At 38.0% G+C, this 23780-nt stretch overlaps 1 protein-coding gene across 1 annotated transcript in view; it reads left to right on the top strand.

The window, feature by feature from the left end:
* Positions 1-23257, top strand: part of plce1 (phospholipase C, epsilon 1) — an 87991-nt gene extending 64734 nt beyond the window's left edge. Inside the window, 21 exon segments of the mRNA XM_079595346.1 lie at positions 574-635; positions 774-939; positions 1135-1242; positions 1328-1444; positions 1546-1704; positions 2972-3101; positions 3326-3367; positions 5121-5230; positions 5325-5442; positions 6432-6563; positions 9868-10161; positions 11556-11719; positions 11813-12074; positions 12963-13081; positions 17027-17155; positions 17546-17737; positions 18631-18792; positions 18878-19090; positions 20734-20860; positions 22922-22936; positions 22939-23257. Coding sequence (XP_079451472.1) covers positions 574-635; positions 774-939; positions 1135-1242; positions 1328-1444; positions 1546-1704; positions 2972-3101; positions 3326-3367; positions 5121-5230; positions 5325-5442; positions 6432-6563; positions 9868-10161; positions 11556-11719; positions 11813-12074; positions 12963-13081; positions 17027-17155; positions 17546-17737; positions 18631-18792; positions 18878-19090; positions 20734-20860; positions 22922-22936; positions 22939-23105 — 2988 coding nt within the window. The 3' untranslated portion in view covers positions 23106-23257.
* Positions 23258-23780: the final 523 nt, after the last annotated feature.

Raw genomic sequence — 23780 nt, 5'->3', positions numbered from 1 at the left:
CCACTGCTAATACTGACTTGTTTGTGCTGTTGTTCTGCCACAAATTATGTCATTTCCTGGATGTCATTAAAGACATTCCTTTTGTTATTTAAAAAAATATATATAAGACTGTTATAGGAAAAACATAAAAAGATTTTTCTGTCTTTTCAAACTATGTGCAGCAAACTTGGCACTGTCAATTTATCTGTCTTGTGTGGCTAACCTTCACACTTTAGAATTGTTTAAGCTGTTTTAAACCTTGAAAAGACATTTTAAAGCCAACATTCAAACTTTGTATTGACCGATTTTCCTTATTTATGTGAAAACTTATTGTCAGAAAAGAAAATTGCTTCAAACTTTTGTCAGAGCGCTGTCAAAAGTTGTTTAGAGCTGTTTTGGCCTGGCACTGTTTTAAAGTTCTGAGCGGTGGGTTACCGTTAAAAACACGGACAATTGATTCTTCCTTTATTAAGAATAAGAGTCGTTGACTGACGGTTCGATATTAGCATCTTACCAACTCATAAATCACTGTAAGACATCTAATGATATGCATGCCAATGTAATAACATTTAATTTGTTTTTTTGTTTCTTTAGAAATTTGAGCCTTCTTCAAACATGCGTCAGATGGGATGGATGTCGTTTGAAGGATTTGCCAGGTTTGGTTTTATTAAACATATTTGACAAAATAATGTGGACCAGAAGTTTCGGAAACACAATACTTTGGCAGATTTGGATAATATGCTATATTCATATAATCTCTGCTACATGACTGAAAATGAACCTGCCTCTCGAAGGTTTCTAATGGACAAGGACAACTTTGCCTCTAAAAACGAGGAGTCTCAAGTGAACCTGGATGAGCTCCAGTATCCGCTCTCGTACTATTACATCGAGTCCTCTCATAACACATACCTCACGGGCCATCAGCTGAAGGGAGAATCTTCAGTGGAGCTTTACAGCCAGGTACATCTTCAGCCGGACTTCTGTTTATCCTGAACCTGATCCAAGGCGAAAACCGATTCACAATGCTCTCCATAAATATATTTGATGACCGCTGCTTCACATGCCGTACTGTAGATGTCACCTGCTTGTGAATGTAGCTAAAACCACAGCATGTCAATGCATGAGTTTGAGTTTGATTTATGGCTTCTGTCACAGGTTCTGCTGCAGGGCTGTCGTAGCGTTGAGTTGGACTGCTGGGACGGGGACGACGGCATGCCTGTTATTTACCATGGACATACTCTCACTACTAAGATTCCTTTCAAGGTCTGTTTAGAAATCAATGCTTGAAGATGCTTCTGTTGATTCTATGTATGTTTTCTGCTGACTGAAAAGCTCTTGTGGTCTGTAGGATGTTGTCGAGGCCGTCAATCGTGCAGCGTTTGTGTACTCAGAGATGCCTGTGATTCTGTCCATTGAAAACCACTGCTCTTTACCACAGCAACGCAAAATGGCTGAGATTTTTAAGGTACCTGTCTGCATTTTTACACTATATATGTTCTCAAGCTGCTCATTTTGATGAGTCTGTCCTGTGGAAAGAGAACATTGTTTGTATGTTTTTCTTTTTAGACTGTTTTTGGAGAGAAGCTGGTGACCAAGTTCCTGTTTGAGAGTGATTTTGCGGATGAGCCTTTGCTTCCGTCTCCTCTGCAGCTCCGAGGGAAGATCCTCCTCAAAAATAAGAAGCTGAAAGCTCACCAGGCTCCAGTGGACATTCTTAAACAAAAGGTAGATGAGAGAGTGCAACACAGATCTGATCTCAAGACTATTTGATTTTACACTATTTAGACTTATTGACAATTATCCTTCTACAAAATCTCATCTGAATGAATCACAGCAGCCAGACAATCAAATTGTAACTGCCTGGTTTGGCTAGCTCTTGCCATTTATTGTGCATTAGTGATGCACAGAATTGAACTGAGGCGGTTACAGCGATCCATCACGCCACATTAAAGAACATCAAAATTAAATATTATTTGTTTGTATTTCATGATAAAATGGAGAGAATTTGAAAGCTGAGACTTTGTTTCAAATCAAAAGTAACAAAGCCCAAAGCTTATTGCAATTATTGGATGGCGGGCATGCTACGAATAATGTTTAGTGAAGCTTTGTTTACGCATTAACAGGAAACCGCATAGACTAAAAGGTTGATCTTGAGATTTAAGTATCAATAACGATTCATCAAAATGAAGATAGTCTAAAATCTATATCAAGATAGATGGCCCTCCAAAATCATTTAGTCCAAAACCGAAAATCCTTTTTTTTCCCATTGCAATATTTTTGGTTCTTGACATTTCAGTGCATCACTAACATGAATCAAATGTCATATGAGACTAGCTTAACATAAAATTTGTCTTGCTTTAAAGGGATAGTTCACTTTAAAATGAAAATGATGTCATCATATACTCACCCCCAAGTTGTTTCTAACCTGTAAGAATTTCTTTCTTCTGCTGAACACAAAGGAAGATATTTTGAAGAATGTCGGTAACCAAACAGTTAACTGGTCCCATTGACTTCCATAGTAGGAAAAAAAATACTATGGCAGTCAATGGGACCAGTTAACTGTTTGGTTACTGACATTCTTCAAAATATCTTTCTTTGTGTTCAGCAGAAGAAATAAATTCATACAGGTTTGTAACAACTTGAGGGGTGAGTATATGATGAAATCAATGATGTGAAACGGTGTATTTTGTGAAAAGCGTTATTTAAATAAATTTGTCTAGAGTCTCTACACTGATTTTGGAGCATTTAAACATTTTAAAATGTCCTTAACTGAGCTAGAAGTACTACACCCGTATTGAAAAGCACAATCAAATTAGCCAACATATTTAATGAACAAACATGCAAATGGTGGGGAATGTGTGGAATGTGTGTCTCGACTAACTGTTAAACATTTTTAGTATCAACAAATTTCATTGAGTCCTGGCTTAAAGCATCCAAATCAAGAATTAATATTGGAAAAGTTTCTGAACTTATTGTTCCTCCATTTCAAAAGGCACATCAACTGGCTCACATGCAGGCCCAGGCCAACAACGGCACAGTCAGCGGAACGTCCCTGGGAAACAATGATGAAGAAGAAGAGGAGGAAGACGAGTATGACTATGATTATGAGTCACTGTCTGATGGTAATCATACTTTGCATAACTCAAGCCAACATGTCCTTTATTTCAACTCGAATCGACAGCAATTATCTGAATATTGAGTAGAATTTTCTGTTCTGTTCACTAACTCTCTCACAAACTTTTACTGTTCTCACGATGGCACCTTCACTCTGTAGCATGCTGACCCTTTTCACCCCCACTTTCTTTCTTTCATTTTCTTCACTATTTTTTTTTCTCCTTTTTATTAGCCGATGTCCTCAATGCTTCCACAGCCTCCTATGGCCAGGAAGGTAAATGTACTGTGTGTGAGCATATGTGGGTCGTTGACAAATGGACATGGTTTTAAATATTGTTTAAAACTTTAGGATAAAAGTATATGCATTTGTATTAGGAAAGGTATAAGTCTTTTTTTCCTCAAATTTATAAGGTATTTCAATTCTAGTCTTTTGTTAAAATTGGAAGACCCCAAATTATGTACCAATGCATTGGTCACCACTTGCTAAAAATTGGTCCAAAAGAAAAAATGTGGACAATTTAAATGTTTTTCTGTCCAGCCAAAATAGTGAAAAATGTTGCCTTTTTTTAATTGAAGACAGTAAAAATTTCATGTCAACTGCCCATGTAAATGTGTGCCGTGATGTTGTGTGCTGCCCTTACTGCTGTAAGCTGCCAGTGTGTTGACTCTGATGTGATTGCTTGGCACTCAGAGGAAATCAAAGAAGAAGAATGGTGCTTATGTCTGAGATCCTTTACTGTAGGTGTGTGCTGTCTGCTCTGCCATGAATAAATCAGCATTTTTTAGTATAAAGATGGGTGGTACAATGTATAAACAAAATAACCCAAACCCGCTTCCACGTTTGCTTCTTCTACGTCCTTGGTGTTTTGAAAATGGCTCGACCTTGCTTGCGGCACTGGCTCATCGGTGGGGGAAAAACAAAGCCATCTGGTTTCTCATGCCCTCCGCTGCTCTCTGTTAAAAGAGACTTTGTTCTTTCCCAAATAGCCTTCCCCAGAGACTCCGCTATGAGTTTGTGCAGTCAGGGGAATGCTGGGCATTTACTCAACCTGCTTTCTTACTCCGGGTGCACCATGATTTTAAGTAAAATTTCAAAAATTGTATGCGATTTGTTTCGTCACAAGGTAAAAAGCAAGTCTTTGATTGTTTGTGTGACAACCGATGTACAGTTAATTGCCTTTGTAATGAATCTTGCCGTCTGACGAGGATCTGACAGTGTCTGTGGGTTACACGTCTGCAGAATTTTTTATTTTTCAGTTTTGTCAATCATGACCAAAATCTGAGTCACCACAAAATCGAAATTGTTAAACCTTCTTTTTGTTATGGAACACAGCAGTGTGTGTTGTAAATGATTAATCCATGCGGATCATTATTATTTTGTTAAATTCATGTGCCCTCTTAAATACCCTTATTCTTTACTCTGATGATGTGTTTACTGGCACGAGGGCGGGACAACCTTTTACTCAAATCATAATTAGCAAGCAACAATGATTCAATCAATTGCCAATGGACAATTAAGTCCCGCCCTACAATTTTTTTTTCCTAGTTCAAGAAGCCGTTTCACTTGCAATTTCCATTTCATGCTGATTTAAAAGGGATAGTTCACCCAAAAATGCAAATTCTGTCAAGTTGTTCCAAACCTATACAACTTTGTTTATTTTTTTGTACATTCAATGTAAATAGTCGCCAAAACTGCTTGGTTACCAACGTTCTTCAAAAAATATCTTCTGTTGTGATCAGCAGAAGAAATAATGTCATACAGGGTTGAAATTAAATGACAGAATTTGCATTTTTTTAAAGGTGAATTATCCCTTTAAGAAGTAATGGTGTCAGTCTTTTTTTTGCTTCTACTTTTATGACTGCTTTACCTTTATGCGCTTTGCAAAGTTTTTATTTCGTATTCAGACAAAAATTTTCTAATTTCTTTTTTTCTTTTTCTTTTTTTTAAATCGCTTGTTTTGGCTAAAACAAGAAAATTCTCTTTGGGTTTATGTAGAGATGTTTCTTAATCATATTCTTTTCTGCAGACAATATTCTTGACGACAAACCTGAAGGCAAGTCATCCACTGAGAAACTTCAGTATGAGTCCAATGATGAGATGCCGAAGCGTTTTAAGAAAGCGGGAAGCAAAGGAAAGGTCAGTACAGGACAGTATCAATGAAGCTTTGAGTTCATTTGAGAACCTGAATACTGACATGATCTGTGATGGTTGTAATCGTGTGCACTTGCAGATGTTTGACATGGAACTAGGAGAGGAGTTCTACCTGCCCCAGAATGAGAAGGAGAGCAGACAGATCGCTCAAGAGCTCTCTGATCTGGTCATCTACTGTCAGGCTATCAAATTCCCAGGTTTCCATCTCATCTAACTATTACACAACTACATAAAGGAAAGTTTATTGTTCTGTCAGTATCTGGGAAACATAAGATTAGTGATGTACCAAAGAGGGCTGAAATCATCGAGCAAAATTGTGACGTTTAATTATTGCTTCTCCGGTAGCATATTTTGACTGTCAGTGTCTATTTTATGTGCACATGGAATAAGCTACAACAAGTAAACATGTCAGTGTGTGACGCTAGGGCTGGTTGACGAAATCGATTTGTCATTTTTAATCGATCTTCATTTTGATGAACCAAGATCTTTTAGCCTACGTTTTTTTCAGCTGATGCGTGAACAAAAAAATCACTAAACATTATTTGTAGTGTGCCTCCCATCCAATAATCACAATAATTTTTGTGCTTTATTGCTTTTGATATGAAACAAATTTGTAAGTAAACAAATTTAGATCTGGAAATTAACATCAGATGGTATGTTGAAAGAAACAGTAGAACTTACTGAAATGTGTCATGTCTCTTTTATTTGCTCAATCAGTGTTTTCAACTGTGAAAGACGTCAGTAAAACAGCTTGTAAACAATGTCACGTAATGTTACATTAACCTTAGGAAAGCCATTCAGTGTCCATAGCTCAAAAAATAACTCTAGAGAGGAGCATTTTGATAAATAAATGCACTATTACACATTCATTCCATTTTTACTTAACCTGTTGTCATCCTCTCTTATTTATTCTGAGTTTAATTTATTCTCCAGTTTAAGTTAAAATAAGCAACACTTCATCTCTTGCATATTTGTGCTACATGGCTCATGTAAACAGCAGTTGAATTTGTGAAAAAGGGCGGGTAAATTAGATTCAGGTGTTTGGTTTTGCTGGAAACTGTAATAGTCCCAGAGGCGAGTCTTGAACAAACAAACAGTATCAAGCTCTTGAGTTTTGGAGGAGCGTATACCCTGCAGCCATGACCTTACATATGTGTTTGTTTGTGTTTGTGTGCGTGGGAACTAGGCCTCTCCACCCTCTCCCCATCATGCTCTGGAAGGGGAAAAGACAGAAAAAGCCGGAAATCCATTTTTGGCAGCGCTCCTGCTCGCGGAAGCCCCGGGGAGCCCGTGACGTTGGTTCGAGCTCCAGGGAAAGGTACGGCTGCCTCAGCTTTGCACGGATCTGTGCACAGGGCACGCAGGAAATAGAACACCCACTTAGAGCACCCATGGGAAAAGGGCTCTCAAGTTTTCCATTATATTGAAGTCTCTCGAAAGCACATAAAAATGCCTTTCTACAAAATATTTCCAGTGACTGACTGTCTGAGAAAACAAGCATGTACTTTTTGAGTAAAAGCACTTTTAAAGGGCAAGTGGTTCTTGAAAATTGGAAGCTTAAATGGATGTGAACTTCCAGCCATCCCAACAGAAGTGCATTTTTGATCAGTTTATTTTTTATTAAAGAGACAGTTCGCTGTAAAATAAACATTCAGTCATCATTTGCTTGCCCTCATGTTGTTTCAATGTTCCTCACAAGTTTTTATTTTAAATTAGAAGAATGTGCTGGTCGCTCTTTTCCATGCAATTGCAATGAATGGAAAATAACAAGTCGTATAGACTACGTTTGATTATTTATTTTTTTTACTGCTTTTTGGAGCTTGAAAGCCTAAAAAAATTGGATTATGCTTGAGACTGTTTTTCCTAGCATTATGTTACTGATGAATTGCTTGTAGTATTCCTCATTTGCAAGTCTAATGAAATACATGTAATTGTAAGTCCCAGGAACATTTCTACACCCTTTTTTCTGTGGCATGAAATACCTCTGTGCCCTGGTAAAATATTACTATTAAATCCTTTCCTGACAGTGAAGATTATCATGACGGCACCCTTATAAATATTTCCCCTGATGATATTTCAGCAATCAAGTAATATATCTTCTATCAGCTGTTTAGAATCAGAAATACACTCTAAAAAATAAAACATTGGGTCAACAAAAAAAAATATGTTAACGTTTTCCACTAGAATTTTTAAGTTAAGACTGCTGGCATAATTACATTAATGCAAAGCGATGTTTTGAGTATGGTGAATTACCTTTTAGTCCACAATAAAACGCATTTCTAAGTAACATGAACTTAATAATTTTCAACATGAATGCAAGTAATTAAGTTGATCCAACATAATGTTTTAAGTTAGGTGAAGAAGTTTTTTCCTACCGAAGCTTCGAAGCTCAAAAATGGTATTCGGACCAGCCCTAATTTTAAATAACACAAATGAAATGACTGACTTTTATAAGGAATTATGTATATTTTTAAACAGCTTTCCAATCACTATTTATCTTTTTAGCACCATTTTTAAATTGTAATATATTTCTCTTTTAAACATACATGTAACATTCATCTTTTAATATATTTCCCTTTCAAAACATTTAAATGAACTATAATATTAATATATAATAATATTAACATAATTAAAGAAGTCGTTTGACATACGTTATAACGAGTCATTAATGTCCTTTAAATTATATGTTTCATATAATAGAACAGAAGCTATATATTGTGAATTTAAACATTTCTCGAGTCGTTTACCAGCGGCAGACGTCAGGAGGACCAGCCGAGGTAAAGGCTGTTCCAGGCGGCTTACATGGGCTCGAGCACCCGGTGATCCCCTGGGTCTCACACAACCCGAAAACGTCCGATCAAATGTTTTAAATAGGCGCTATCTTTATAAATAAACCACAGATTTGAGCTTTAAACAACTACATTCTCGACTGAACAACTCTTAAAACTACATTTCGTGACACAATAACAGTAGTATTTTTAAATTTCCCGCAGCACTTGCCTCTCCCAGAAGAAGCGGATTTCGCCTCGGACGCGCGTCAATTTCGCTCCAAACGCTTGCTTTTTATTCGCGTCCATTTCGCTTTGGACGCGCGAATGCATTCAAAATGTTCAAGCGTCAAATTAGACGCGGCAGGCGCGAATTTGACGCGCTATTCGCGTCCGGTGTGAACGCACAGCCTACTATCAACACTCAACTCAAATTTCAGAATAAGGACTTCGAGATTTGGTATTCGGTTACTATACAGTAGGCTATCACCAACAGAATCCTGAGCGAATGCAAATGTGTAATTAAACATAAAATTACTAACCATTCACCAGATTGAGTTTCAACTGTGTGGTCCCACTCATCGTCTGGCATTGAACATGCATGCGCGCGGAAACTGTGGGCCGTTTACACGTCATCAAATTGTATTTTACATTAGCAGAACTTAAAATTAAATTATTTTTGATTGACTGAAAATGTTAAACTCTGACAAGTCATGATAGTATATTGAATCAATAGGCATAATTTGTGTGTCATCCAAGCTCAATAAAATAACAATTACAAGTAAAAAGTCTAACTGTATCTCTGAACTTGATTTTTTATTTCACAACAATATGTATATTTAAGTAATGACTAAAGGTCCTCTGAATTAGTTTTTAGAGTGTACTAATACCAGATTCGCAAATTAATCACTGTTTTAAATTAACGTCTTTGCCAAAAGGTCTGAATTCTTCACGATTCAGTTTGATTCATTGCCAAATGTTTGCAAAAAAAGAAAAGAAAAGAGTGCTGGATGAGGTGGATATTTACCTACAGTCCATTGTAAGAAACAAAACTTGCAAATGTCTTGTATAGTTTATCAGAGATGAAGCATCTCTTTATTGCATATGTAGCTTGTGAACAACCTTGTACTGCAAAGCCAATATATAAATTATATATATATATATATATATATATATATATATATATATTGATGTAAATATTTTTATATGGGATAAAATCAGATTCCGGTATGTTACAGTACATGGATTACAGTAATACGCGTGTAAATTACACATGGCACTGATGAAGGGTTGAACATGTGAACGTATTGCGCACCTTGCACTTTTTCACTTTATTTGTGGCCTCTGGACAGTAAAATCCTGTGAGCTTTTTGGTCTATATTCGTGTGTGGATCTTTTTTGTGATTTTTCACTAGTTAAATGTCACCATAGGCTGCCATTCAAATTCAATTGTTGATTGACAAGCATTGTTTAAAATGTTTGTGGAAGAAAGTAAGTCAGTCAGTCATAAAAGTTTGGAACAACAAGCATTCTTTTAATTTGTAAGTGAACTATTCCTTAAACAATCACGTGCAAAACCCTAAACCTTGCTGTAATGTTCTCAGTGTGTGAGAAGGATACATTTGTAGTTGCAGACTCTCCCCTTCTCTAAACTTTGTGCTCTGATTTGTCTCTGCCAAATTGCAGATGTGACTCAGCCTCACATAAGATGTTTATTTAACTATCTCATAGTGCTTGATTTCACTTTTAAACAGTTTCAATGAAAGAAATGTTTAGGTTTCTTGCCAGTTGTTTCAATAGCAACTTAAAGTCAAAATCAAAAACTCAGATCTGGAATGTTCTGTTCTTTTGCAGCCAGTTTGGAGGGCATTCGTATGAACTGGGAGGAACAAACCTCGCTGACGCTGAGCCCGAGCACCTCTCTTAGCTCCATCATCCGCACACCCAAATGCTACCACATCTCCTCAGTCAACGAGAACGCTGCGAAGCGTTTATGTCGCCGCTACTCCCAGAAACTCATCCAGCACACCAGCTGCCAGCTGCTCCGCACGTACCCAGCAGCCACACGCATCGACTCTGCCAACCCCAATCCTCTCATCTTCTGGCTGCATGGAATCCAGCTGGTCGCCCTCAACTATCAGACTGACGGTAAAGAGCGTAATCTGCTCATCTGCAACAGCACTGGGATATAATCAGTGTGAATGATAGTAGAATATAGAGATATTGACCAGGACAATCAGGCCATCCACCTATATTTTTAATGAAAGAGCAGGTGTGGCCATTTGTTACTTAAATGTGTGAGGCTTCCAGTGCCATTCGCTTCCAGTTATTTTAGCTGTACAAAAACAGTCCGTTATGCTGCCTGATATTTCAAGCTGGTTGATTTACTGTTTACTGCACTGTTATTTATCTGGTTATTTATAGTTATAAAGGGTCTCTGGCTGATTGATTCAAAGCTGTCATATATGTGGCTTTGTCAATATGGAAGACCAGTGTACTTCATTTAAAACATTAAAGGTGCAGTAAGTGATTTCTGAAAAAACAAGCCCTCCCTTCAATGCTCTGCCCCCAGAATGCACGAACACGCAATGCAGGAGTGGATGTCTCTTTATGAAAGCTGAAGCGAAGAAAAATAAAGCGAAGATGACGAATGAATGTCAAGGAAGAACAAAAAACCTAAAGCTCTTGCCAGATCCTAACTTTAAACTTCTTAAATATAACTTTTCCAGTGATATTCTTCTGAGCTTTTCTCTTTTGTAATGTCTCTCAGCCATCTCTCTTTCTACAGTCTCCCTCTTGCTCACTCTCTCTCCTCCCCCATCATGAGTGGACACACCCCCTGCTGCTGATTGGCTACAAGTGTGTTGTGCTGCTCGGTCCAATCCACTTTCAACAGCGTTTTTCAGAAATCACTTACTGCACCTTTCAATAGATCAATAATAAATTATACTATTTTATTTAAAATAAACCAATAAATCAAATAAATACATTTTTAAATATTACCATATTTAAAGGGATGGTCCACCCATAAATCATCAATTACTCATCCTCACGTTATTCTTGTATGACTTTCTTTTTTTTGTGGAATGTAAAAGAAGATATTTAGAAGAATTTTGGTTTTAACTTAAAAATTAAAATTTTGTCATCATTTAATCACCCTCAAGTTGTTTCAAACCTGTTTGAATTTCTTTCCTCTGCTGAACACAAAATAAGATATTTTGAACTATGGAAGTCAATGGGGCCCATCAACTGTTTGGTTACTTCTTCAAAATATCTTCTTTCGTGTTTTCAACTGAAGAAAGACATGCATACAGGTTTGGAATGACATGAAAGTGAGTGAATGAATCTTGAATAAACACATTTTAATTTTTGGTTGCTAATTTCTTATTGCTACCATTTTATTTAAATATGTTATACCAAATCAGTCAACTATATGTAAATATAATTCAGATATGCTATTGAGCATTATTCTAACAAGATGATTTCAAGAATTCAGTCCCTATTTTTTTAGATGATAATTGAATGTGTATATTCTCCTATAGACCTGCCATTGCAGCTGAACGCAGCTCTGTTTGAGGCTAATGGTCACTGTGGTTATGTACTGAAGCCTCCAGTCCTGTGGGAGCGAAGCTGCCCCCTATATCAGCACTTTTACCCTCTGGACCGAGACCTGGAGAACATGACCCCTACCCTATACACTCTCACTGTAAGAGCCTTGAGTATCCCATATTCAGCATTAAAACTACTTTTGGATACTCGATTTAATCTAACAGACATGAATTAATTCATATGCACACAGATTGTTTCGGGGCAGAACGTGTGTCCGGGTAACTCAAACGGCAGTCCCTGTGTGGAAGTGGAGGTGTTGGGTATGTCGGCAGACAGCTGCCATTTCCGTACCAAGCCCATACACCGCAACACACTCAATCCCATGTGGAATGAGCGCTTCCTGTTCCACGTGCACTTCGAGGATATGGCGTTTCTGCGCATTGCTGTGGTGGAGAACAACAGCTCGCAGGTCACCGCTCAGCGAATACTTCCCCTCAAAACCCTCAAACCAGGTAGAAAACTCATTACAGGAGCACAGTGTTGTTACTGCTGTACTGAGCATTGGTTGATAACTGCCACCTGCTTCATCCTCAGAATGTACATTTTACATGCCCTACACTAAAATATGTTTTTGAAAGAAGTATATTCTGTTAACCAAGACTGCATTTATTTGATCAAAAATAGTTTGAAAAACATCATAAAAAATTACAATTTAAAAGAACTCTTTTCTATTGTAATATGTTTTAAAATTTTATTTATTCACGTAATGCAAAGCTGAATTTCCAGCATCATTACTCCAGTCTTCAGTGTCACATTGCTCAAGAAACATTTCTTAATATTATATTTTTGTTCTTCTTCTTCTTCTTCTTCTTCTTCTTCTTCTTCTTCTTCTTCTTCTTCTTCTTCTTCTTCTTCTTTTTCTTCTTCTTCTTCTTCTTCTTATTATCATTATTATTATCAATGTTAAAACCAGTTGCTTAATATTTTTGTGGAAACCTTTTACAGGATTGGTTGTAAAAAAACAAACAAAAAACATTACAGCCTCTTTGCTGAATAAAATAATTTATTTCTTTAAAGAAATTTCTTACTGACTCTAAGATCTATAACATTCTTACTATATATATATAAATCAAGTACGAGTAAATATATTCAGTCATTACTTAGTATTAATATTAAATTATTATAGTATATAATAAAATATATATTTGATTTATTATAATTGTTTTTATTGTCTGTCAACAGTTGTTGTACAATCACTTATTGATGCCTTCAGATTACTCCATTTGATCATGTACTGCATTAAATCAAATTTTGTGTTGTTGTTGTGTCTTAATTCAATTGATACGTGACGTGTCCACCTTTGTCCAGTATATTTCATTTGGTTTGTTACATTATTCCAGGCTACAGACACCTGCAGATGAGGAACCTGCACAACGAGTCTCTGGAGGTCTCGAGTATGTTCATCTTCAGCCGCAGATCGGAGGAGAGTCCCACCGGAGGACCGCTCCCTGCGTCTGTGGTGAGACAGCATTCATAACCCACTTATAAAACCACACAGATGTCAGGATCACAGAGAGATATTTGTGTTACATGTAGTACTGGTGGAACTGGACAACAGAAATAAAACAGTTTACATTAATGAATCCTCTATACGTGCCATTCAGTCCCACAAGGGAGTAGACCGTATGTTTGAGAAAACATTGAGCAAATATTTCCGATGTTTTTAAAACTCTGGAATGTGCTGCATTCCTCTCTCTCAGTCCCTGTCATCCGAGTGCAGCCTAATTTCATTAACAACAGGAAATCATAAAGACATAGACATGCTACTGTATACAGAAGTGCCATGCCTATTCAAACTGCTCAAATATGAAGAAATACTATATATATATATATATATATATATATATATATATATATATATATATATATATATATATATTAGATTTTTCAGTGAAGTAGATTTGAACCCAACAAAATGTATAGGGTAACAAAAAGGTTTATATCTATCTGTATATTGATACATTATTGTAAACATCATCAGTAAAAAGTGTTTAAAGTCTGTGGCAGAAACAGTTATTATTGTGTACAGTTATTAGGGGCCAAGCACTGAAGGTGCGGGCACCTATTGTATCTGTTCCCGTTCTTATTAGGGGCCAAGCACTGAAGGTGCGGGCACCTATTGTATCTGTTCCCGTTCTTATTCTTCTTCTTCTTTTTCTTTTTCTTTTTCTTTTTCTTTTTCTTTTTCTTTTTCTTCCGACTGGGCGTCTATGGCAGCCTATAGAACCGTTTGCGGGAAACTTATGAAAATTGGCACAGTGATAGAGGACAGCCTGAACTATCACCATAGCAAATTTGGAGTCTCCAACTCATTCCCTCTAGCGCCACCAGCTGTCCAAAGTTTCACTCATGTTTATGCTAATAACTTTTGAACCACAAGGGCTAGAAACAAAATTCTTTTTTCCTCTGATTCCTGAGCTCACGACGATTCGACTGCACCCTATGACGTCATTTTCCGTCATAATAGTTTTCCCGCCATTTTGAATTTTCCGAAAAACCTACTTTTTCGAACTCCTCCTAGGCCGTTGCTCCGAATTTCACGAAAAATGAACCAGATCATCTCCAGACCTTGACGACCAAAAGTTATGGAATTCAAGTTGATTCGAATTACCGTTCTCGAATACAGCGCAATTTAATTTTACGTAGCGCTCGCAAAAACAGATGTAAGGCCGTATCTCCACAACGCTTTATCGGATTCAGACCAAATTTGGTACATGTCATCACAAGCATGACCTGAGGCTACATGCTGCGTTTCGGCGCAGCGCCACCTACTGGTCCGAAGATATGAAGAATTTATGTTTTTGCTTATAACTTCTGAACGGTTTGTCCAAAAATCATCGTGCTGAGTTGACTGATATCCAATTTTCCCATATCGGCCATTTTGGCTGTCGGCCATTTTGAATTATGTGCTAAAATGCTGTATTTTATGAACGCATGAACGTATCATTACGAAACTCAGTATGGGTCATCAGTACAACGCCCTAAAGGTACTCAAAAATTTATGAGACAGCGCCACCTTTTGGTCAAAAGTTATAATGAAATTTCCAAAAATGCTAATAACTTTTGAATAAATTTGCCTATAGTAATGACACTGATCTCAATAGATTCCTTGGGTTATGCTGAAAACATAGATACCAATTTTGCCATAGTCAGTCAAACTTCCTGTCCGCCATCTTTATTTTCTTTTAAAACCTACTTTTTCGAACTCCTCCTAGACCGAAGATCCGATTTTCACCAAAATCGGATCGTGTCATCTCCAGACCGTGCCGAGTAAAAGTTATGGATTTCGTGTCGATAGACAAAACCGTTTTTGTATACCGCAGTGGCAAAGTTGAGGCATGATTCCAAAATGACTATTCAGGCTTTATATCTGCAATGCCTTGACATATTGACACCAAACTTTGTATGTGTCATTGTCACTTCACTCTGACCACATCACATCAGTTTCGTAATTGCGCCACCTATTGGTCGAAAGTGATAATCATATTTTTAGTTATTGTATGTAATTTTTCAACCATTTTGCCAAAATTCATCTTCAAATGTCTTTAATTGCTCCTTGCTGCAGTTTGTCTCATACTTTCAGCCATGTAGGCATATCTCGTCGTCTGCTTTTGCGCTTGGCCCCGTAATGGCTGCTTGCAGCTATATTTCTTCTTTTTTTTCTTCCGACTGGGCGTCTATGGCAGCCCATAGAAGCGTATGCGGGAAAGTTGTTTTGGTTTGACATTCTGATAGAGGACATTCCCAACATCAAATACACCAATTTTGGTGTTTCTAACTCATTCCCTCTAGCGCCACCACCTGTCCAAAGTTTCAGAAATTGTATGCTAATAACTTTTGAACCGTAAGGCCTATCAACAAAATTCTTTTTTCCTCTGATTCCTGAGCTCATGCCGATTCGATTGCACTCTATGACGTCATTTTCCGTCATAATAGTTTTCCCGCCATTTTGAATTTTCCAAAAAAACTACTTTTTCGAACTCCTCCTAGGCCGTTGCTCCGAATTTCACGAAAATTGAACCAGATCAACTCCAGACCATGACGACAAAAAGTTATGGAATTCAAGTTGATTCGAATTACCGTTCTCGAATACCGCGCAAATAAATTTTACGTAGCGCTTGCAAAAACAGACGTAAGGCCGTATCTCCACAACGCTTTATCGGATTCAGACCAAATTTGGTACATGTCATCACAAGCATGACCTGAGGCTACATGCTGCGTTTCGGCGCAGCGCCACCTACTGGTCCGGAGATATGAAGAATTTATATTTTTGCTTATAACTTCTGAACGGTTTGTCCAAAAATCACAAAAGTGGTCTCGTTAGATTCAGGGCATCGTGCTGAGTCGACTGATATCCAATTTTCCCATATCGGCCATTTTGGCTGTCGGCCATTTTGAATTATGTGCTAAAATGCTGTATTTTATGAACGCATGAACGTATCGTTACGAAACTCAGTATGGGTCATCAGTACAACGCCCTAAAAGTACTCAAAAATTTATGAGACAGCGCCACCTTTTGGTCAAAAGTTATAATGAAATTTCCAAAAATGCTAATAACTTTTGAATAAATTTGCCTATAGTAATGACACTGATCTCAATAGATTCCTTGGGTTATGCTGAAAACATAGATACCAATTTTGCCATAGTCAGCCAAACTTCCTGTCCGCCATCTTTATTTTCTTTTAAAACCTACTTTTTCGAACTCCTCCTAGACCGAACGTCCGATTTTCACCAAAATCGGATCGTGTCATCTCCAGACTGTGCCGAGTAAAAGTTATGGATTTCGTGTCGATAGACAAAACCGTTTTCGTATACCGCAGTGGCAAAGTTGAGGCATGATGCCAAAATGACTATTCAGGCTTTATATCTGCAATGCCTTGACATATTGACACCAAACTTTGTATGTGTCATTGTCACTTCACTCTGACCACATCACATCAGTTTCGTAATTGCGCCACCTATTGGTCGAAAGTGATAATCATATTTTTAGTTATTGTATGTGATTTTTCAACCATTTTGCCAAAATTCATCTTCAAATGTCTTTAATTGCTCCTTGCTGCAGTGGGTCTCACACTCCCAGCCACTTTGGCATGTCTTGTCGTCTTGCTTGCGCTTGGCCCCGGTGATTGCTGCTTGCAGCTATATTTACAACTGTTTTTCTTTTTGGTCTTATCTTCTCTCGCCACTTGTGGTCTCCAAAAAATAAAAATGACAGTAGGTGCATGACACCCCTGGCTGTATACACAATATATGACTGAACCATTTTATTTATCTAAACTGTCACTAGTTGTTTAATAACTCTGAAACAATATTAAGAATGTGCTCTTCTGTTTAGCAGCATGTTATATGTCTTAAGTTTTAGAGTGTGAAAAAAAAGTGAACTCTGTTCCCTTTTTCCTGTCAGCTGTTCAGCACGGAGGAAAGACGCGCCGCTCAGCAGCACAAAGTGACAGTGCATGGAGTTCCAGGCCCCGAACCCTTCACCGTAATGTGTGTTGATGAATACACCACAGCCAAACAGCTCCTGGACTCTGTAAGTGTCAACACAACTGAACCGAGCCAGTTTAGACAGGTTAGCACACACCAGAACACTGTTTAGTGCAATGAACTGTCTGAGGGCTCTGTGAGAGGACATGGTCAACTACTATAGATGAAGCAGTGTAAGCACTCTGTGTGTGGCGCCATCACACATTCAGAGTTCTTTTAGAATTCCTGAGGAGCAATTTTTATATGTTCTGAAAATGTTTCGGATTAACCTTGGAAGTACAGCCAGTGCCAAACTGTCATCCTTTTAAAGAATGATTGTCATTTCATTCTCTCATTAGGAACAAGCAATGTTCACTCCAGTGTTTACGGGTCTGGTTCACATTTTCTTCATTCCTCGGCACATAAACGCATGCTGAAATAGTCTCTCTCTTGCCAGTTGTTTCCGACTACGTCCTTCAACTACTTCCTGATGGAGGAGAAAACGCCTCTGTCGAAGGAGAAGAGCGAGTCAAAGAAAGCCCCTCAGCAGCGCCCCCTAGCGAACGATGAACAGCTCCTGAAAGTTCTTCACAGCTGGCAGCCGGAGGAAGGATATGTGGGCAGAATATGCCTGAAAACCAAAGAAGTGGTAACAACCCTTTTCCCAGATTGTGCTTGCTTTCATTAATTTGATTTTTAAGGGTCATTCCTATTATGCAGTACCATTTGAAAGATTAATAAACTACCATTGAAAAGTTTGGAACAATTATGAACAATTATGCTCACCAATAACGTTTGTTTTCCATTTCAATACATTTTATACATTGTACTCCAGTCTTCAGAGTTCCTTCAGAAATCATTTTAAATGCGCTGATTTTCTGCTCAAGAACTGTTAAAGCGATATAAATGATTACCGGTAACAAGATGGAAATTGAACAAAAACCTTTTAATTGGTTATCAATTAAAATAATATTCCCCAGAAAACATGTTTTGTTTGAAACATTTTGATTAAAGAAAATTTGAAGAAACAAACTCTTTATATTAAGAAATGTTCGAGGTTTTATGTTAGAAGCACTTATTTTGTTTAAAGTTGTAGTAATTTAGTTTTTGTTGCCATTTTTATTATTATTATTGTCATTTAAAATATATCTATATTTTTTTTATTGCAGTTTTCATTTTAGTTAGAAACTAGATGAAAGACGTTTTTTTTTATATTTTATTTCACTTTTTATCATAACTTTAACAATTATTCATAATTCATTTCATGTTCACTTAAGGATATTTTGAAAAACAGAACCGAAAGAAAGCCAGAATGATGTCAAGCTTTGAAAATATATATATATATATATATATATATATATATATATATATATATATATATATATATATATATATATTTTTGTATCCAGTGAATTAGGATAATGGGAATGTAACTCATAACAGGATTGACCCCTACAGGCCTCATAAGATCCACACCCATTTCTTTTGTTTATACATTCACCATTTAAGTCTTGATCTGTTGCTCCTCCTGGTGGCTCATAGCAGAACTTCAATGAGAAGAATATAGTGATGGAGGGATTGGAGGAGGTGAGCAGCGGAGAGGAGGACACGTTCTTCGTGCAGGTTCATGACGTTTCTCCTGAGCAACCTCACACTGTCATCAAAGCCCCCCGTTACAGCACAGCCCAGGACATCATCCAGCAGGTCAGACGTCACTGTGACATCACTGGAAGATTTCATACCTGTCATGTTGATATCAAATTAGCTAAGCTGCTGTGGTCTATTGTAGACTCTGAGCAAAGCCAAGTACTCTCTGAGCATCCTGAGCAACCCCAACCCATGTGACTACGTCCTGATGGAGGAGCTTACCAAAGACGCGGGCAGTAAGAAATCATCCTCCGCTAAAGCGTGCCAGCGTGTGCTGCAGGACCACGAGTGTGTGTTCCAGGCTCAGAGCCGGTGGAAGGGCGCCGGGAAGTTCATCCTCAAGCTCAAAGAGCAGGTAAACGCCTGAACGCCTGCTCAAAAAACAAGCACAACAACATCTGAAAATAAAATGCCTTTCTGTTGCTATTGAAATAAATTACTTTTATTTAGCATTTTAATGATGATTAGAGTTAAAGCAACACTAAGGAATATGTTTTTACCTTAAAATAATGTTTCCAAAATCGTTTCAGTGGTTCATCAAGTCGTAACCGGGTGAGAGGCACTTCTGCCTCCGCTTTGCAGCCCTATATCTGCTATTACCACACTATATAAGAATGCCAGATCGGGTCGCATCGGGATCAGATCTGTAGTTCTAATGAGACATAAGAAAACTACAAAAAATAAGAAAACATTTGACTTGATTTACATCAAGCGTTACAATAGTCATTATTTAGTTTTTCTTCGTTTCTGATGTCGCAATACATCATATTTTCATAAAATCATGTATCATACTCTACCTTGTCTGTGGACATCGTTCATTCCAGAGCCGGCGCTGGATAAACAGCGAGCGTGCGTGCGACAGTCGGTAGGGTAAATTATTGACGACAGCGGTAATGGACAATTCCGCTTCCAACCTGTAGGGTGACCGCAGAGGAAAAGTTCCTTTGTGTTGCTTTAAATTATTTCACTAAAATAAATTGTATTAAAGGATAATTCCGTATTAAAGGATAATTTTGTAAAATCCCATTGAATTCTGTTGAAGGACTGCGTGCTCGTTAATATAAATGCGCTACTGGAAACGGAAAGGGGGCTGTTTACATGTGGTCGATGTAGTCTTTTTGCTCGCTTCCGTTTCTCATAAGGCTAGCGAGCAAAGCTCTTTACCGCAGTTTTTGACCGCACAAATTCTAACCATATTGAAAGACGTGACCACTGACCAGTGCAATATGAAGTTAAACTCGACTGTGACCGTGAGTGTCCCGCGAGACATAAACATCGGTTATCGCCATCAAGTGGTTGGAAGTGTGCTAACGCTTCAGATTCAAATATTGAGCGGAAGTTACACAGTTGTGAAGTGTCTGAAAAAATAGTTCCACTATAGCAAAATAAACGGATTGGAATCATATATTGCGACGATATATTGTTTATAATCATCAACGAACACCACTAACCACTCGGTGAGTTTAACAATTTTGTAAACGAACATTATTGGCTGTTTTAATGACATTTTCGGACATGCCCATTGACTCCAATGTTAAATGGGTCCATGGCCAATTCTATTATAGTCAAAAACTCGAGAGAGGAACCATTGTCAAAAAAATGTTGTCCACCACTCTTGTTCATCCAAAACAAACTACAATATAGACTCAAGGTGTTAAATACCGGAATTATCCTTTAATATATTTAAAAAGTACATAATAAATTAATTGATCTAAATCCAAATGTTTTTTGTCACATGACAAAAGCTCTTTGAAAAGGAATTAATTGGTCACAAAGTGCTGTATTGAAATGTAAATAGCTCAAGAGACCGCTTTGGATATACATTTTTTTAAATTCCCTGATATATAGATATTCATATAAATATATTTATTATTGGTGTAATATGTATTTGCACAAATCCAGACTTTATCACACTGGTGCATGAACAATCTTGCTTAGGAAAAAACGAATTCTTCTCAGTATGTCAATGGCATTTGTTTTCCTGTGGCCGTCTCTCAGATGGCGTGCGAGGACAAGCGTAAGGGTGTGTCTTTTGCCAGCAAGTGCCGGAAGCTCACGGGTCGGAGTCGGAGCTTGACTGTGAACACGAGCACGAACGGCTCCGCTGCCCAGGAGCCGGCACACAGTAAGGAGGAGAAGGCTGCATGTCCCAGCATGATGCCTCTGCCCGAGGCCTCGGAGTGAAGCAACACTGCAGTGTGTGTGTGTGCAGTGCATGGAGCTCCACCAGGTACCAGACACTAACACACCGCAGCCATTATTAACACTATACAGTCTGAATCTAATAGACACATTCAGCTGGGCCTGGAGAAAACATTACTGCTGGAATGATTTAGTCTCTGTGCTGCTAGTTGAGCAATACTATCAGAGAGTTTGCCATTCTTTGTTTAACAGTGTTATTAATGAGCAGTGCACCATGTCTTTCTTTACTTGCAGTGAAAAGTGATTAATGGCATGTAATATTTAATAGACCTCAATCATATTTAATTTGCCGCGAATTAATGAGGTGTACAATATAGTCATTGGTGTTTTATCACTCTGTAAGACGGACACCTTTAAAATAAAGGGAAACCAGACTGTAATTATACATTTAAGCACTGAGTACTTATAATTAACCTGTACTTGGTATAGGTTTGGTTTAGGGTTAGTTGCTTATAATTATGCATTATTTATAGTGAATACTGTAGTAACTACATCATGTAACATGTGAAACAAGGACACTGTTAAACAAAGTGTTACCCTACATATGTGATGACTCTATAGCTGTGTTTGAAATCTCCCCCTGTACCCTCATTCCCTTATTACTGCACTAATATATCCACTTGAGGGAGTGAATGAACACGAGTGAGCGGATTCAGACACTGAGTGCGCACCGCTGGAAGAGCTGCCGCTTGTGCATTGTTTGTGCTTGCTGTTTAATAATTATTTGTAACTTAGCGAACTGGCAGCTCCAGTACCAATGAAAAGATTTTGAACACTTGAACTCTGTCATGTAAACTAGCATGTAGAAATCTTATCTAAACAATTTAATTATAATTTTAAAAAGAATTTATACCTGTATATTACACTGAAGCCACATTGAAGCAGCAGTTTGGAAAATGGATGGATGGATGATTCAGCTGCGGCGCCATCTTCTGGTGAGATGCGGGAATTCATTCGGCATGAGACCTTAGTGCATTATGGCTCGTTATTGCAGTGCATTAAGGGATTGAATGAGTGCACTCGATAATGTCCACTAGTTTTGGACACCACTGCAAATGGCTCAAATAATGCCCTATTTAAGGGTATAGGGGTGATTTCAGACACAACCAATGTCTGTTCCTCACAGCCTAGCTTTTGTTCATGTCAAATCAAACTGACTGTGTTTATACATGTTTGGATTTAAATAGGCAAATGCTTAAGAGTCAATGATTGGATCATTATGGCAGTGAATATTGTGTTTTAGCGTGTTCTGTTTGGCAACAGCTCTTATAACACTAGTTGAAGTGTGTAGCTTTTTATTTCTTAAAAAAACATGAAGGAAAACACATCATGGCCATATTTCAGGATGACAATGTCAAGATCCATCAGTCTCAAATTGTGAAAGCATGGTAGGGAGGAGCATGAAGGAATGCGCATTCACACATGAATTGGCTCCTCTGGGATGTTCTGAGGAGACTTTACAGAGTGCTGGACTCTTGCATTGTCTATAGAGATCTTCACCAAAAATGTTTGCACCTCTTGATGGAAATAAATGTTTCGATGTTATTTTCATCAAGAGGATCATCCATTTTTGGTTAAGATCTTGTATACATTCAGCCTCTGTGAACAGAAAATATCTTACTGACCCCTAACTATTGAACAGTAGTTTAATAACAGAAGTTTGCACGTAATAAGAATATTGAGGATATAAATGTATTAAAATGTAATGTCATTTTTGGGATGTCAACAGTAACAGCATTTGCTCTGTGTCTGCAATGCAGTGATATGAACAGGTCAACAGCTGTTGTTCTCATTTAACACAGCTGGAACACTATAACCAATCAGCATCCAGGTCTAGAATGATCCACTTTGTTACAAAAACACCTTCACTCTGTGGTAGAAACATTTCAATAATGCATCATGTTTTCATTTGAAGAAACTCATTGTGAAAATGTCGCAGTTGTTGTGCGCCTGAATCTAAATCTTCCCGTCTGTCTCTCTTCAGAGTCTCTGTCGATGGGCTGAAGGCCTGGATGGCCGAGGGACGCTTGGGTTCTCAGAGAGAGTGTGTGTGTGTGGCGGTCGCCCCCTCCGGCTGGTCTCTCCCGCTGGCCAGAGCCGGAGCAGCACCTCTAGTGTTCACCTCTCACACGCGGCTCAGAGACTCGTGCAGTGGCCCGGGGTGCTGATGGCTCACGGGAGGGTCCGCTCAGGTCAGCAGCCTGTGTTGTTGTAAACGGATGTCAGATGAAGGCAGTTTCTCCTTACTTCTATTCTTCTTCTTGTCCTACTTCAACAGTACTGTAAGTGATGAATGCGTTTATATGCATTTCATTTTCTTTTGTGGTTTTGCACATTACTATTATTTTGAAAGTTTAATACTTTATTTACATCCCTGTTTGGATTGCTGAAACTAAATGGAGCATGAAAATGCCCTCAGCATCACACTATACAGGTTTTTTTATTAGTTGACTTGCGAATCTTACGAGTTCAGAGCAAATGCACAAGATTTTCCGACGGATGCGAGGCAGATTTGAGCAGCTATTTGATGGCTTTCATTGCACATGTCCTGTACCTGTAGACAACACTGCACGATGTTGAGCGGTACCTTTCCATACACGGCCACAAATCTATTTACAGTGTTAGAAAAACACCATTTTAAAATGTTACTTTATTTTAAGATTTCTTTCGCACTTTTCTTTTTGTACTAAATCTCAATTATTATTAAAAGAAAAAAATCTTGCATTTACAGAAAACTCACAATATTAAATGGTTCCTTTGAGTTCCACCGTCACTGCAGCGCTTTCGAAATAGTTTCATTACAGATCAGTAAAATTGAGGTTTGAATGCCAGTTTCTTATTTG

This window comes from Phoxinus phoxinus, assembly GCF_949152265.1.
Source record: "Phoxinus phoxinus genome assembly, chromosome: 21".
NCBI lineage: Eukaryota > Metazoa > Chordata > Actinopteri > Cypriniformes > Leuciscidae > Phoxinus > Phoxinus phoxinus.
This window is presented reverse-complemented; position numbering and strand designations above follow the sequence as displayed.